The sequence below is a fragment of the Glycine soja genome, chromosome 2 (genome assembly GCF_004193775.1).
Source record: "Glycine soja cultivar W05 chromosome 2, ASM419377v2, whole genome shotgun sequence".
NCBI lineage: Eukaryota > Viridiplantae > Streptophyta > Magnoliopsida > Fabales > Fabaceae > Glycine > Glycine soja.
In genome coordinates this window covers 4,966,424-4,982,029 of record NC_041003.1, presented here as the reverse complement: position 1 = coordinate 4,982,029, position 15,606 = coordinate 4,966,424, and the positions used below count along the sequence as shown (strand labels likewise).

The 15,606-nt window shown below is 30.5% G+C and overlaps 2 protein-coding genes across 2 annotated transcripts; one reads left to right on the top strand and one right to left on the bottom strand.

The window, feature by feature from the left end:
• The first annotated feature begins 3,170 nt into the window (after positions 1-3,170).
• Positions 3,171-7,027, top strand: LOC114382207 (epoxide hydrolase 4-like). Its single transcript, XM_028341472.1, has 4 exons — positions 3,171-3,924; positions 5,839-5,928; positions 6,018-6,085; positions 6,876-7,027. Exons 1-4 carry the CDS (start codon positions 3,271-3,273, stop codon positions 7,012-7,014), a joined length of 951 nt encoding a protein of 316 aa, XP_028197273.1. The 5' UTR covers positions 3,171-3,270; the 3' UTR covers positions 7,015-7,027.
• Positions 7,028-7,929: 902 nt separating this feature from the next.
• Positions 7,930-14,714, bottom strand: LOC114370531 (sugar transporter ERD6-like 4). Its single transcript, XM_028327916.1, has 18 exons — positions 14,490-14,714; positions 14,290-14,352; positions 14,108-14,197; positions 12,977-13,036; positions 12,753-12,818; positions 12,219-12,284; positions 12,049-12,124; positions 11,354-11,418; positions 11,061-11,153; positions 10,888-10,968; positions 10,441-10,525; positions 10,258-10,304; positions 10,082-10,144; positions 9,914-9,973; positions 9,750-9,815; positions 9,617-9,676; positions 8,281-8,395; positions 7,930-8,162 (listed from the first exon to the last, which is right to left on the bottom strand). Exons 1-18 carry the CDS (start codon positions 14,637-14,639, stop codon positions 8,050-8,052), a joined length of 1,419 nt encoding a protein of 472 aa, XP_028183717.1. The 5' UTR covers positions 14,640-14,714; the 3' UTR covers positions 7,930-8,049.
• Between the last annotated feature and the right edge of the window lie 892 nt (positions 14,715-15,606).

The following is a 15,606-nucleotide window of genomic DNA, read 5'->3' as shown; positions in this document are numbered from 1 at the left end:
TACCAGAAAATGACTTTTTCTCAAGCATATTAATAGCCTCAGAAGTAACACAAATACAAATACAAATTTGTCTGCCTTGAATGAATCCCCTTTAGTTTTCAGAGAAATTTTTGGTCACTTGAGGTAACCTATCAGCCATTACCTTAGTAATGATTTTAAATTGAAAGTTAGCTAAAGTTATAGGCCAAAATTTTTCTATCCTATCAGCTCCCTGCTCCTTAGGAATAAGAACAACTCCCTTGGAATTTAAATTAGGGAGCAACCAACTTGAAATGAAAATTTGCAAAACAACCATATAAACATGAAAACATCACCGACAGTTATATCCCAGTAATGCTAAAAGAAAAAGCCACCAAAACCATCCGATCGTGGAGCACTATTCCTATTCAAGGAGAACAAAATAGCCTAAATCTCTTCCATGATCGACAAATTGATTAAGAAGTCATTATCCTCACTAGATACATGATTAGGAATAACATCCTCAATTAAACCATTATCTACACAACATTTGACAAAGTTCTGTCATCAACTAGAAGCGAAGAAACCAGCTTGGTTACTCTCCTTATTCTAGTAATTTTATGGAAGTACTCAGTGTTCCTTTCTCCATGAAGATTCCAAATAATTTTGGCCTTTTCCATCCAAATCTTTTCGTGATAAAGTTTAGTAGAGCTTGTTGCAATTCTATTTGCGATTCCGCTTTTCCTGCAAAATCATATCCTTAGAAAAACTAATGGAATCAAATTGGGCTCGAATAAAATAGACCTTATTCGCTGCATTTTCCACCCTAAAGTGCACATCCCCGAAGACTTGTTTGTTCCATTTCTTTAACTTGAGCTAACAACTTTTTATTATTGAAAAGAATAGACATAGGACAACTTGTAAAGTTCATCTTCCAAACATAAGCAATAATACTGTGGCAATCCGAATGACTAGCCCACATTTTCATAAATTTAAAGGATGAATTGCATCTTCTCACTTCCTTCTTCACCATGAACAACAATGCAAAATGGTCAAATTTACTACGAGTTAAAGTGCAATAAGAGACACTAGACCAAAACTTGATCCAATCACCGATGTAAACAACCTTGTTAAGTCGCTTCTTAGTATAAGCGTTCCCTCTTCTTCCATTAGATCAGATAAATTGAGATCTTCTTGTCATGATGTGTCAGGTTATTATTCTAAAAAATCCAAGACCTTAACTTATCAACAATAATTTTGAGTTGGCAAACCACTAAATCGCATTGTAATCACCAATAAAGCACTAGGGGCCTTTATCATTTTGCAATGTAGTTAATTCCATCCACAGGTTCCTTCTCAAAATGTAAAAAGTAGAAGCATACACAGCTACAATAAACACTTCATTATTAATAAAATTGAGAGAAAAACCTATTATTCTCTGGGACATCAATCACTTTCAGTTCAAGATGTTCTACATAAGCACAACGCAAGTTTGGGATTAAAGAGCCTTTACTATTTACAACAAGTTTCAGATGTATTTTCCTCCAAAAACCAGCAGGGAGACAATCAATAGGAATCCATGGTTTTGAGATGAAAACAAAATCAGGCTTATGAACATTAAGCATTTTTTTGCAGAACCAACGTAGTATCCAGGCTTGCTATGCCTCTAGCATTCCAAAATAAAATATTCATTAAGCCAAGTTGCTAAGACCACCCCTTTCCTGATTTATGTGCTTCTCATTTCTAACCATTTGATTAGCCTACTTCCTTATCCTCTTATTTTTGGACTTTGAGAGAGAACCTCTATGAAACCAAAAGATTCATTCTCAATCAAATATTTGTACATTACTAGCTTTTCTTGGGCAGATCTGTCAGGAGGAGACTCCATCTCAATTTCTTTTTGCTTATTTTCTTAATCATGATCATCTACCTCATTCTATAACCTTCCAACAGTTATCATATCATGGTCATATGCATTAGTAGTGTGATTAACAGGGGCCACTAGAGTACAGATTGGACCATTACCTGCAATATCAATAGAATAAAATAATGTGTATGATCTGCAAGGAATCTTCCACAATATATGGTAGCATTGTTATTATCATTAGAACTAACTTCATCCACATCTGTATATATCTAATCTATGCACGCCATAATTCAAATTGTATCCATCACTACCTTTATTAATTACCCTCCAGCCCCAAACGTGAGATACATTTTTAATAAATGCTAGTTTCATATTATTAATGAAAATAAGACTGCATTTGACAATTAGATTCGAAAATCTCAATTGGGATGGTCTATCTTAGCATTTAATTAGTTGAAGGCCGCTATATCATATGCAATCTAACCCCAAGGTACAACTGTGAGTGTGTGACTAATAATTATTCAACAGATCCAATCACCATTTTAAAGTGACAAAGTCAAATTAGAAGATAAAGAACACGCATGCTTTAAAGTCCACAAAATAATTTCTCACCAACAAAGATGGGCAAAGGGTCCACAAAAAGCAAAACGCTGGAGGATATTAGGCGATGCGGTGGTTGATCAAAACTAAACATCGTTGTACGTGGTAGTGACTAGCTATATTAGTTCTACAAGACTGCTATGTTTTCTTTTTTGAAGAAACAAGACAGCTATGTTAAACCAACAATATATAGTATACTCGAGATTGCGTGCAAGAAAACCGTACAAATCCTTTGATTAGATTTCATTAATGTGAACACGATGCCGTGGTAGACCGTACAAAAAAAGCAGTTAGTGAGCGACAATTAACTGCCACAATTAAGTGTGGGATCATAGCGTACCATTGTTACAGCAACATTTTTTGTCCTTTGCAAAAAAAAAAAATAAAGAAATTGTAATTATGATAATTTTTTTCTCCCATTTTATTCTATTCCACTCAACCAACTTATCCATTAGTGAGGTCTGATAGAGAGATTTGTATTCATTGATTCTACTTATATTAAAGAAATTAAAATAAGAAAATAAATAAAAATCATAAAAGAAAAAAAAACATAAATAACACAATTTTTTATATCTTAATAATTTTTTTAAATTCCTTTATCAATACTCATACTACTTAGCATTTAAAAAAAAAAAAAAACTATGCATTGGTGAGCGACAATTAGCTGCCAGCCACTTGCGGCAGTGTATTGAAATTTGTCTTCCATAAATAGGTTTCCTATTTGTATGGCAATTGATAACAACCTAACACCAAACCTCACTAATCCAAGTTAACCCTCCTGGTATATATAATAAAACCCTCTTCCAATTCTCGTGAAGTAATCACACATAGAGAGAGTAGAGACCATGGTGAACCTAGTGGTAGCACAGAGACCATTGCTACATGGGCTTATGAAGATGGCGGGGATCAGGCCCTACACGGTGGAGATAGAGCCCGGGACTACCATGAGCTTCTGGGTCCCTTCGGAGACCATAACAAAGCCTAAGAAAAAGGACGAGAAGCCCAGAATCAGGGCGAAGCCCAGCAAGCCCGCGGTGATTCTGGTGCACGGCTTCGCGGCCGAGGGGATCGTGACGTGGCAGTTCCAAGTAGGCGCACTTACAAAAAAGTACGCTGTTTATGTTCCTGATCTTCTGTTCTTTGGAGGGTCGACGACCGATAAGGCCGAGCGGTCGCCGAGGCTCCAAGCGGAGTGTTTGGTGGCGGCATTGAGGAAGCTCGGGGTGGAGGAGTGCGTGGTGGTAGGGTTTAGTTATGGGGGGATGGTGGCGTTTAAGATGGCCGAGATGTACCCTGAGATGGTTCAAGGGTTAGTCATCTCCGGCTCCATTTTGGCCATGTCGGAGTCCCTCAGCGCCTCCTCCCTGCAGGAGCTTGGGGTCTCTTCTTCCTCCGAGCTCTTGTTGCCTACTTCTGTTAAGGGTTTGAAAGCACTCTTGTCCATCGCTGCTCACAAAAAACTATGGTTCCCCAATCGTTTGCACAAGGATTATCTTGAGGTATGTTTGCCACGTATCATTGCTTGGATTCTTCTTCCTTTATTATTACTTTTTAATTATTTGATTGTTAATTTGTGGAGAGGTCTTTGAATTCACATGACTGAGACATGCATTGTGACATGCATGCCGAATATGCCATGATTAACACATTAACTATTAGTTAGGTCTTACATTAAGCACAGTTATTGCTTTCGATTTAGGAGATGGATATTGTACACCCATTCCTTAATTTCTTGCTAATTCCTTATATTTTTTTTTTACACTTTGTTTGATTTTTCTTGTGCATTTTTGTCTTTATTTTGTTATTGTTAATTAAGTACGTTATAATTGATAAGGTTTTAGTATATTTGAATCTTTTCTCCATTAAATATCTTGGAATGATCATGTTAGTAAAAAAGATAAATTGTAAATTTGAAGTTTAATTATATATATTTTTGGTCTTATAATTAATCGTTACTAGCTACACCTAGGAATGACGAGATATGTATTTAATTATGTTACGTCAGCTATATTATTTTAGGATGTATTCCCATAAAAACTAGTACTATTTTAAGATAATATGTGGTGTCATCAATCAATATATTGATGATAATGGCCTTTTAAAAACTTTAAAATTTACGAGAACTAAAAATTAAATATATTTAACCATATCTTAGAGAAATTAAAAATATATTTTATGCACGAACGTGTTATGATTATATATAGTATACAATATTAAAATACGATAAAGGGGAGAGGGCCGAGAATTCTTTTGACAAAGTAAATAACATTATGGAAATGTAAACAAGAAAAGGTGGACCATGCATGATTGTATGGAGACAAAGAGGAAAAGCAGACTGTGGCTTAGTTCAACCACCTTCACCTAATAAGCAATAACATCATTAGTTTGAAGATAAGGGTTTTGATGGTCATTAAACTAGTCTATTTACTAGTTTGACGTGGATAATATTTTTTGGAGTTTCGTACATACATAGATTCTAATTAAGTAGTCCTGCAACTGCAACTTTACCCGATTTATAGGTGCTTAACCTGTCACACTTCGCACAGAATGTTGCCTGATCGGAATGAATGTTAGTTTAGAACAATCCATCTTAATTACTTTGCCCCATGCTTTCTGTCAAGGTTTAAATTTCTCGGTCCCATTGCAATTGCGGTTGATTTAAAACCCTCCCAGCTGTTGTCAATCATATCCATCTTAATTACTTTGCCCTATACTTTCTGTCAAGGTTTTAATTAAGATTTTTTAAATTTATATTACCATGAGTATTATGATTTATAATTTTTCACCATATCAAGATTTTTTTTAAGTATTTCACAACTGTAATTTACGGTTTAAATATATTTTAATTCCTAATAAAAATATTTGATTATTTATTTATTTTTTAATATATTTTTGTTACTTAAATTTTTAATAAAATAATAATTTTATTTTTAGTATTTAATATTTTTTAATTTATAATAAATTGAGGAATTTTGTGTTTGTTTTCTTATAAGAAAATTTCATTTATAAATTCACTAATTTATTAGAAAAGAAAACACAAAATTCTTTATTTTATCATAGATCAAAATAAAATATTAATGACCAAAAATAAAATTAGTTTATTAAAAACTCAATACAACAAAAATTTATTAGAAAAAAAATATTTTGTAAAATAAAAATATATTCAAGCTGTAATTTAAAACCTTACTATTTAAACAAATTAACATTGCAAACTTTAGTTTCTAATAAAGTTCAATCAGTCATAAATTATGAAGTAGAAATGCAGCTTTTCTTTTCTTTGTTATTATTCAAACATTTTCTGTGACTAAAACATAGAAGTTAGAAAGTTAGTAAAATAGCTAGATTAATTTGAAGGGTAACGACTTCTGAAGTAATTTTGCTTACGATGGTTTTCCATGAGGAATTATTTACAGGTGATGTTCACGAATAGGAAGGAGCGAAGTGAACTATTGGAGGGCTTAGTAATTACCAACAGAGATGTCACAATCCCAAATTTTCCACAGGTTATTAATAATTTGCACAGCTCTAATTAAGTGCTAAATTCATACGTTCTGATGTGCATTTCATACCATAACATTTATGCTACTTGCAGAGAATACATCTTTTATGGGGAGAGAATGATCGAATTTTCAAACTGGAGCTTGCCCAAAGTATGAAAGAGTAAGGCTCTAAACTTACCAAAAAAAGAAAACACCATGTATATGATCGATAGCAAAACTACTTTTATTAGTAACCATCACAATGCTCTCTCTCTCTCTCTCTCTCTCTCTCTATATATATATATATATATATATATATATAATATTTCAAATTTCTTTCTAATCAATAAAATTTTATTTTATTTATTAATGATTTACAACTATTCTATTACAATATTTAATATTGATTAAAGATATTTAAATATTTATTAATGAAATTATAAAAATATTTTTTTAAAAAAATTAATATTATTTTTCTCTTCAAATAATATATTTAAAGAGAGAAATATATTATTTAAAGAAACAATTTTATATTTAGACTATACAGCTATAGATGAATGATCCACATGTAATGGTTACTCAAAAGCTGTTATTCCATCAATATTAAATCTCTTGAATTGTATGGTTGTAGTAAATAGCTTCTCATGTGAGTGATACACTTACTCATACATGCATGCGTGGAGATGTAAGGACGCTTTAAATAACTTTTATTTGAGCCATAGTACTGTCAAACATGAATAGACAAGAAAAACAAAAAAAATCACTCATGTGTTAATTTAAGATGTGTCCCTGATTTTAGTCAATTTCTATATAAAAGCAAATTTGATTATAAAAAATATTTTTGTAAATTAAAAAAAGTGATCATACAGAATTAGTAAATTCATGAAATAGTACTCAATGACAATACTTTTATATATCCAATATAATATTTTGTAGATAGTAATGAGCTCACGTCTGATCAATGACTGCAGGCAACTAGGGAATGGCGCAACGTTTGAAGGCATAAAGAAAGCTGGTCACCTGGTTCACCTGGAGCGACCCTGTGTCTACAATAGATGCCTCAAGCACATTATTGCTTCCTTCTTGGACTCGAATGAACCCAAAAAATAATCTGTTATTGATTGGTCTTTGGCCTAAGATATGGAGGAGATATCAAAGATATATATATATATATATATATATATATATATATATTGTCTCTGATATTCATTAATTATATTGTAGTATTCTCTAATTAACAGTTAGACTACTTTTCGTATGATAATTTTGCTGTTCGTTCCTTCCCTTCCTTTTCATTTTTTTTTTAATTTTGAGAAAATTCTTAAAATTTTGAAATATTATTAATTAGTTAAAGACTCTTTTGAACTGGAACAAATTAATTCACAACTTTTTTAATAATTTAATATAATATTTTTCTTTTATTGAAAATAAATTAAATATAACATTTTTCTATATATAAGTTAAATCAATTCACAGGTCCCAAACTATTTTATAATTTTTAATTAAATCTTTGAATTTTTTTTCTTTTCAATTAGGTCCTTAGCTTTCTCTTTGTTTTCTTTAAATAGGTCTCTAATGCAAAGAGCTGTTTAAAAAAATAAGTATAAATTTAGGTACCTAATTGAAAAGAAAATAAGTTCAATGACCACAGACCACATAGTAATTAAACATTTCTTCTATTGTAATAATAATATTTCAACACATTTCGAAAGAGGTGTACTGGTAAAACCATTATCCAGCAATGATTTCCAACATAAGAGGAGAAATATATTTTAAATGATTTATTTTGAGAAATGTCAGTTTTCTAAAACATGATCAGCACTAAAGAACACATATATAGTGAACACGCTTCCAAACACACTATACATGTCCAGCAAGAGTGACATAAACTTCACTCAATAGAAAAAATGTTAATTAGCATTTCTCCTCATTAGCAATATCTGCACAAATTAAACATTACTCTAACATAATTATCTATCCCAATCTTGGAAAGATTTTAAAAATACATTAGCAAGGAAACGAAGATGGATGTGTATCCGTCGAAGAAATTAACCTACTTCATGCTAGCTTGCCTTTCAAAAAAAAAAAAATTATGCTAGCTTAAGTGATATAATCAGCATAATAATCCAATATAATTAAATTTATCTAATAAAAGGATGCCTGAATTTCTTCCAGTGTTCTGTCCTTGGTCTCGGGAACCCAAAGTATCGAAAAAGCAACGGTGAAGGCGGAAAAAATGGCATAAATTGTGAATGTTCCTGTTCACAACCATGAATTACTTAGCCTTACACAAATAATTAAGTAGCAGGCTTTCAAGTACTATGCATGCATGCATGCATGCACGAAATCCAATAAAATAAGACAGAAGAAGAGGACCTGAACTGCTCCAATGTAAGAGCAAATTTGCAGTCATGGTGATTACAGATGCAGTGAACCAATTCAAAAAGGTAGCTGCACTGCCAGCAAGGCCTTTAATATTTGGTGGAAGTATCTGAACAAATGTACATGATCATTAGCAGTTGAACTACTTGTTGCTTAAATACTTATTTTGAAGTTCTGAAATCACTTAATTACATGAAGTTGCTCATGAAGTTCTCTAAATATCAAACGATGATGATAGTTAAAATGAAAGATAATAGGATACAGTTGATGATAAAATAATAATTAATATTATTGTAAACTTTTAAAATGAAAGATAAAAATGAACAAATGTTAATGCTAATTTCAAATAATGTTGCTGCTACTACAGATCCTTAATGATGAGAAATTATTAAGTATGAGAGCATGTGGTTTCAACCAGTGGCCGACTCATTCAATTGAGGGTTGTAAGGAAATACTAATATATGTATCTATAGTTATTATTTTTTGCCCCCCTTAATTTTATAATTTGACTCCCTTCTTTCAATTTTGCAATTTTTATCAAATTTTATCTTTTATATTAACTATTTTTTTCTTATATTTCATTTCCTTTTCAGACCATTAGGTACTTTTATGTTTTATTCAGCCGCACATTTTATTTCTTTTTTAGCTAGCTCACCACACTTCTAATATTATGTCTTTACTTTTACATGTATGATAAAAATAATTAATTATTAAGTTAAATTGTAATTTTAATTCACCTTTAATTTTTTATATGTAATTTTGCCCTTCTATTTTTTTTCACAATTTTTGTCCCTAATTTTAGGAAAACGGCAAAATTGGTCTAATCTTCAATTTTATATATATTTTATTTTAGTTGAGTTAAAATTTGAAACTAACATATTAATTTAAAGTATTATAAAAAAATAAAAAAATATAAAATAAGAGAAGTAAATATATGTAAAATTAAGTATTGAACCAAAATAAAAAAATAAAACACCAAAATTGTGGTTCAATAATTAAAATATATCAAAATTCAAATTTAGTCTAATTATTATTTATTATTTTTTGAATAAATTACTTTCTGTCTCAAAGTCTTGGATTTGACACTGTTCCAACTAATTAACATTTGATAGCTATCAACTTTTTTTTTTGGTTAATTAAACAAATATTATGTATCATGTAATGATTGACCGGTGGTCTGTCCCATACATAATCTTTGTCTAATGAGCCATATGTTTAAAAGGATTTTTTATTTATTATTCTTTATGCTAGTATAATTGATCATTAGTACAAAGACAGGATCCAAGATCATATTCAAATCCTATAAGCTGAAATAATTCTCTCTGCATACCTCAGACATTATAATCCAGGGGATTGGTCCGATGCCTAGAGAAAATCCAATGACCAAAGCCTGAAAAGAAACACTTAATCAAATTGACAAAGTACTGAGCACCAAAAAAAATGCCGAATCAATAAAATCATACCAGAAGCCCCATAACAGAGAGCATTGCCAGTATTTCATGAACGTTAGAATCATCTGTTGCCACACCCTGGATTCAATAAAACAACGCCATTATTAATTAAGTTGATAATGTTGATTAGATCAGCTTCAAATGTTAGTGATTAATTAATAATTAGTATTACCAACCTCCAAATAAAATGTGGTGGCTACAAGGAGGAGGCTAAGTGTCATTATAGAGGAGGATAGCTGCAAAAGAATTAATAATAATTAAACTTTTTCAATTTTTTCAGAGATAAAGTAGGAGATGCATGGTGGATATTAATTGTTGAGAAGCAAAATTCTCTTAATACTCACTATTAGAAGCATCCTTCTTCCACTTCTGTCTACCAACGAAGTAGCAATCCCAGTCATTACAACCTGCATATATTTAAGATTAAGAAAATTACTTAACAATGACAATTATAAGTTTGACAATTTGATACTCACATGAAGGCAATATCTATTATTCTAGAACGTGTGTAGATTTTGACCTGCATGGCTCCAAGTCCAAATGTAGCAGCATCGCTGGATGAAATTCCTATTATACCACCACAATTCAAGACACAAAAAGACATTAAAAGTTTCTGCTTACTAATAACTAATTTACAAAGACTGACATGATACAAAAATTGATAATTAATTAATAGAATAGAATTATCTAATTAATTAATTACCTGCACTTGCAAATATCTTGCTAGAATAGAAAAAAACACCATTGATACCAGTAAGTTGTTGGAGCACAAGTAGTCCAATACCTACCTGCATGGCACATGCACTCAGTTACCAAGAAGTCACAGCCATTTAGATATGTTTGGTTTAGCTTATTCCAAAGAACTTTTATGAGAAAAAAAATGAAATAAATTCTCTATTAGTTAAAATTAATGCAGAAATTAATTTGTAAAAACTCTCATCTTTTAAATTTGTTCTATAAGAGAGTTCCTGTAAATTAACTTTTACAAAAATTAATTTTAGCTTATAAAAAATTGTTTTATTTTTAATATTTCTTTCTAAAAATTCTTTTGAAAAAACGTATCCAAACAAATCCTAAATTTATCAAACTAAACAAGTGACAGAAAAACAATGGTGTGAGGACACCAAAATAGAATAATGTATATATACACCATTAAAGGAAACCAATATCTTCTCCTCGTGAGATCTCCAAACTTTATAGTATCTGTTTTGTTATTCAACGTCAAAGATCCCTGACATGATAAATATCTCTCATTAAAAAGTTTGCTTCAAGTGAAGAGAGATTGACTTTTGAGTTATGTGTGTATGTGATAAATTAAAGTACCTGGATTTCTTGTGCTTCCATAGTAATATCAACGTTGGGTCCTCGTAAAGTTTGTAAAGAAGCTTCAAACTTTTCTAGCATCCCCATTTCGGCCTAGACATTAAAAATGGAAATTGAAATTCGAATTCAAGATGTGACAAAATAAGTGGTATTTGGATCCGGTTGTCTTTCCTCTCTTACAAAAAATTGAATATTAGAAATTAGATTGCACTTAAAAGTAACAAAGTGGCTGCATATACAGAATCCAATTATTATTATAATTATATAAAATATTAATTTCGTACGATTCATACCAACCATCTAGGAGACTCTGGAATGAAATATAGCCCCGGTATTAGTACTGCACAAGGAATAACCCCTGGAAAAAAAAGAAGAGAGAGAATGCTTCATTATATTAATAAATAATTCGTATTCATTTTGCTTAGTCTTAAAAAAAGTGTTGTATAATTTTAAGGAGTAATTACATATTTCAATTTCTATTTATGGAGGCTTCGCATATAAACCAATCTCTATTTGAAGAAAAAAAGTAAAAATACTATGCTTGGACCTGAAAATATTGTTGTTCATTTAATTTATGAGGAGATTCTTGCTTTTTCAGGTCATGTGGAGAGTCTAAGGTTTGTTTGCATTTGATAGTTTCTTATAATGTATAATAAATTATACTGAATATATTGGCATGACGCGTATAAAAGAAACCATCATCCGTTTATAATCTCATTCGATCTTTATGTTTATTTATGAAAAAAATTACTAACTTTTTATTACGTATCATAAGGAGGTGTACTTTAGATTATAAAATACATTTATAATTGTTAATTTAAATTTTTATACTTAAAAATTGTTATAAAATTGAATACATATATAAAGAAATTTTTTGAAGTTTTTTTTTTTTTTAAATAAGATATTTTTAGAATTAAAAGTCATAAAATTAATCCTAAAAACTTAAAAACTATTGAAATAAATTTTACTTTTTCCGAGAAAGTCTTACCTAATATTGCTAAAACTCTCCAGTTGACAAAAAGACCCAACAGGTAAACCAACATGATTCCAATGGTAACTGAAAGCTACGAGAAAAGAACATAAATATATGAATCCATAATTAAAATTAATTAACTGGAGAGTAAAAACTTATAACAAATGTAAGGCTCCGTAGCTAACCTGGTTCACGGATCCAAGACTACCTCTCATGGTTCTAGGTGATACCTCTGCTATATAAACAGGTACCTAAACAAACAAAAAATGAAAAACCAATACATAAATTAATTACCTGGTGGTTTCATGAGAAAGTGAACCAACTTGTAAAACATTTTTATATTATTATACGATTTCTACCTTTCCCAAATATATATTCTCAAAAGTCAAATTAGTTTTCTGATAAATGTTTTTCTTTTCACAGGAGTAAAAGAAAAGAAAAATATATGTGAAATGTGAATTGATGAGTAAAACAAGATATAAATAAAAAAGGAAAGCTCCTTAAAAAAACAATTATGTAAGGAATGAGAAATAAATGGGTGTTAATTGGAAAATCAAAATCCTAATATTATCATTCAAGTAATACTGTGTATTATGTTCCAACAATATATCCTTAATACTAGCTCCAACACAAAATAGCCAATATCTTAATAATCCATGCCTATTCCTATATTTATTAATCAAGGAATTAATAAAAAGCAATCAGGAAGCCAAGATTACCACATAAGAGATTATTCCCACGCCAAAACCTTCCAACAATCTTCCCATAAATAGAAGCGATGTGTCCTAGAACAGGAGTAAATAAAGCCGATTCAAAATAAGAAAAGAAAAGGAAACAATGTAATTAACGTCTCATTAATTAATTAGAAATTAATTAAGAAATATGACAACAACAATAAACAATAATTCATGGTAACAAATTAACTACACATGTTAATACTTACTTTCGCTATAGAAATGGCTAGCCATCCGAATATATTTGGAACTGCTGCGAGTATTAGTGACTGCAACACAACATCCCAAAATAATAAATTTAAAAATTAAAATTCCAACTTTTTATATTAATGAAATTTTCCTAGTTTAAAGGTGACTATATTTCCTTTTGTATTTTGATCGGAGTTAAGAATTAATCTTTCTAGATACGTACTAAAAATCATTTAAAAAGTTAATATATATATATATATATATATATATATATATATATATATATATATTAATTAATAGATCTTGGCTTACCATATATCACCCCATAAGTTCCACTACAGCAAAACAAAGCAACAACTGAATTACTACAGCAGCTACCTCTCTCAATATGCTACACAACTAACATTCATGCAGACATAACATGCTCCAGCATAACACACCCGAGCCATGGCCAACATACATTCCACCCCGTTGACAATACCAAAAAATAGGTACATACAGAATCTATTATTGATCCATCACAGACACAAGAAACGAATTGCATCACGAGAACACTACCACTCAATCACATACATTACACACGTAACACTCACACTTCCCATGATGCTTAGTTAATTATATTTCCTTTACATCCAACCCCCTCATTCTAATCACTTCGAAAACCTGTTGATTCTCTCCTAACTTGCAGTTTTTACGTTTTCTCAGAACACCCACCCAAGTTTTTGTTCCATCAACCTCTTCCCATCCACACAACCCACCCACTTAACATCAGAATAGCATTCATTGTTCCTGCCCACTACCACTTCTATATTCCTTATCCCTCGTTTACCACAACTTATAATGCTGACATTCCAAAGGATTAGATATCCAACCAGATAGAGGATAATTAAATCCTTTCAAACGAAATCTGAGCCACCTCCTGGTATTACACTTCATTCCAATTTTAGTTTTTAAAATTGGGAAGAATGAATTTTCTCAATTGAAATTTTTACTTTTACTATTTTTTTAAATAAAAATCTCCACCATCAAAATTTCATATTTTTTATTATTTAAATTATCTCTCTGTTATACGAGATTTAACTGCACAAAAATGTTAAATGACAGAATGAAACAAAACGATGAAAACGTATTAGCAATAGCTAGTATAATACCCCTTTACGTCCAAAGTATTCAGCTAGTTGACCACTTACTGTTGCTCCTACCATTGCACCAACGTTGGATAAAGATCCAAAGAGTGAAAACTGTCTCAATAACATATTCAACAAATTAGTAATCTGATTTTAAAAAAATATCTTGATGATTAAAAGGCACTCATCAAATCTAATATAAATACCCTTGAAATTGAGAGATTAAGATCTCGAATCATATCAGCTTGTGTTGGAGAAGAATAGCCACACTGTATAAACAATATATAATCAACAAGTGCAAAGAGAATCAGAAGAAAAGTAATAATTAATAATCAAAGTATAAAATAGGGGTATAAAAAAGTTAAGGGGAATTGTGAAATTATAGATGTATAATGTAAATAAACACCGTGAAACCGAATTGGATAGGACCCAAAGCCACAATGAGGACGCACAGCACAACAAAGAGATTCCCACTTCCAGCGTTGTTGTTGTTGTTGATGTTGATGAAAGGCTTCCTATGGTTCCTAGCATCCTCGTAGTCCTCCCCCAAAGGCATAGCGTTGTACACAAATTTCTTAAATGAGTTTGAATTTCTAAGGTTTCGTTAATTAGAAAACTAACACTAACTTGATTGATTTTAAAAGTTATACGTGATTGTAAGAATTCAAGATGAACAAGATCTGATAAGCTTATATAAGTGGAACTATGGATTAGTATCTTTACAAGGTCGTTCAGAATTGTCCGCGTCATTTGGACATGAGAGAAATGTGGCGATCCACCAAATATATTGTTCTTATTAACGGATCAAGATCATGCCATGTGGTAGCCTGTTAGGGATTAATTAAATCTGCAATGCCATGTAGAAAAGGAAAATACTCATTGTTCTACTTTATATTTTGTTAAGTCGTATATGATGTAAAAACGTTGAGATGAAATGTCATTTTGGATTCTGAATTAAATGTTTGAGTTTATCCAAAACTAGATAAAATCTATTAATGTTCACAGCAAATTTTGCTTTTATTATATATTTAATAAAACACTAAAATTTAATTGTATATGTAACCTGAAAGATGGAATCAAGTCCTTTTGAATTTAAGTGAGTCTAACATGAATTTGATCCTTCCATTTTTTCTATTTGCAAATTTAATTCCCACATAATTTTAGTTGTATAATCATTATTTTAACATCTAATATTTAAAACCTTTTAAAAAAAATCTATTATTTAAAGGAAATGTTGAAATAGAAATAGAGTGGCTACATGTAATTCACACACAAACAAAAAAAGAGTGGTTACATGTAACGCTTTTAGTTTCCTATTTTAGTTCGCACAGGTAATGTATGGGTTGAGAAAGTATATAATATACAATAGTATAGTTTAAAGGATATATATTTGTTTTAAAATGTACAAAATAATATATATAAGATGTAATTAATAAATTTAATTATAATAAAAATAAGTATGTATTTACAATTATAATTAATAGTTAGATTAAAAAATAATATTACAAATGGTAATATCATTA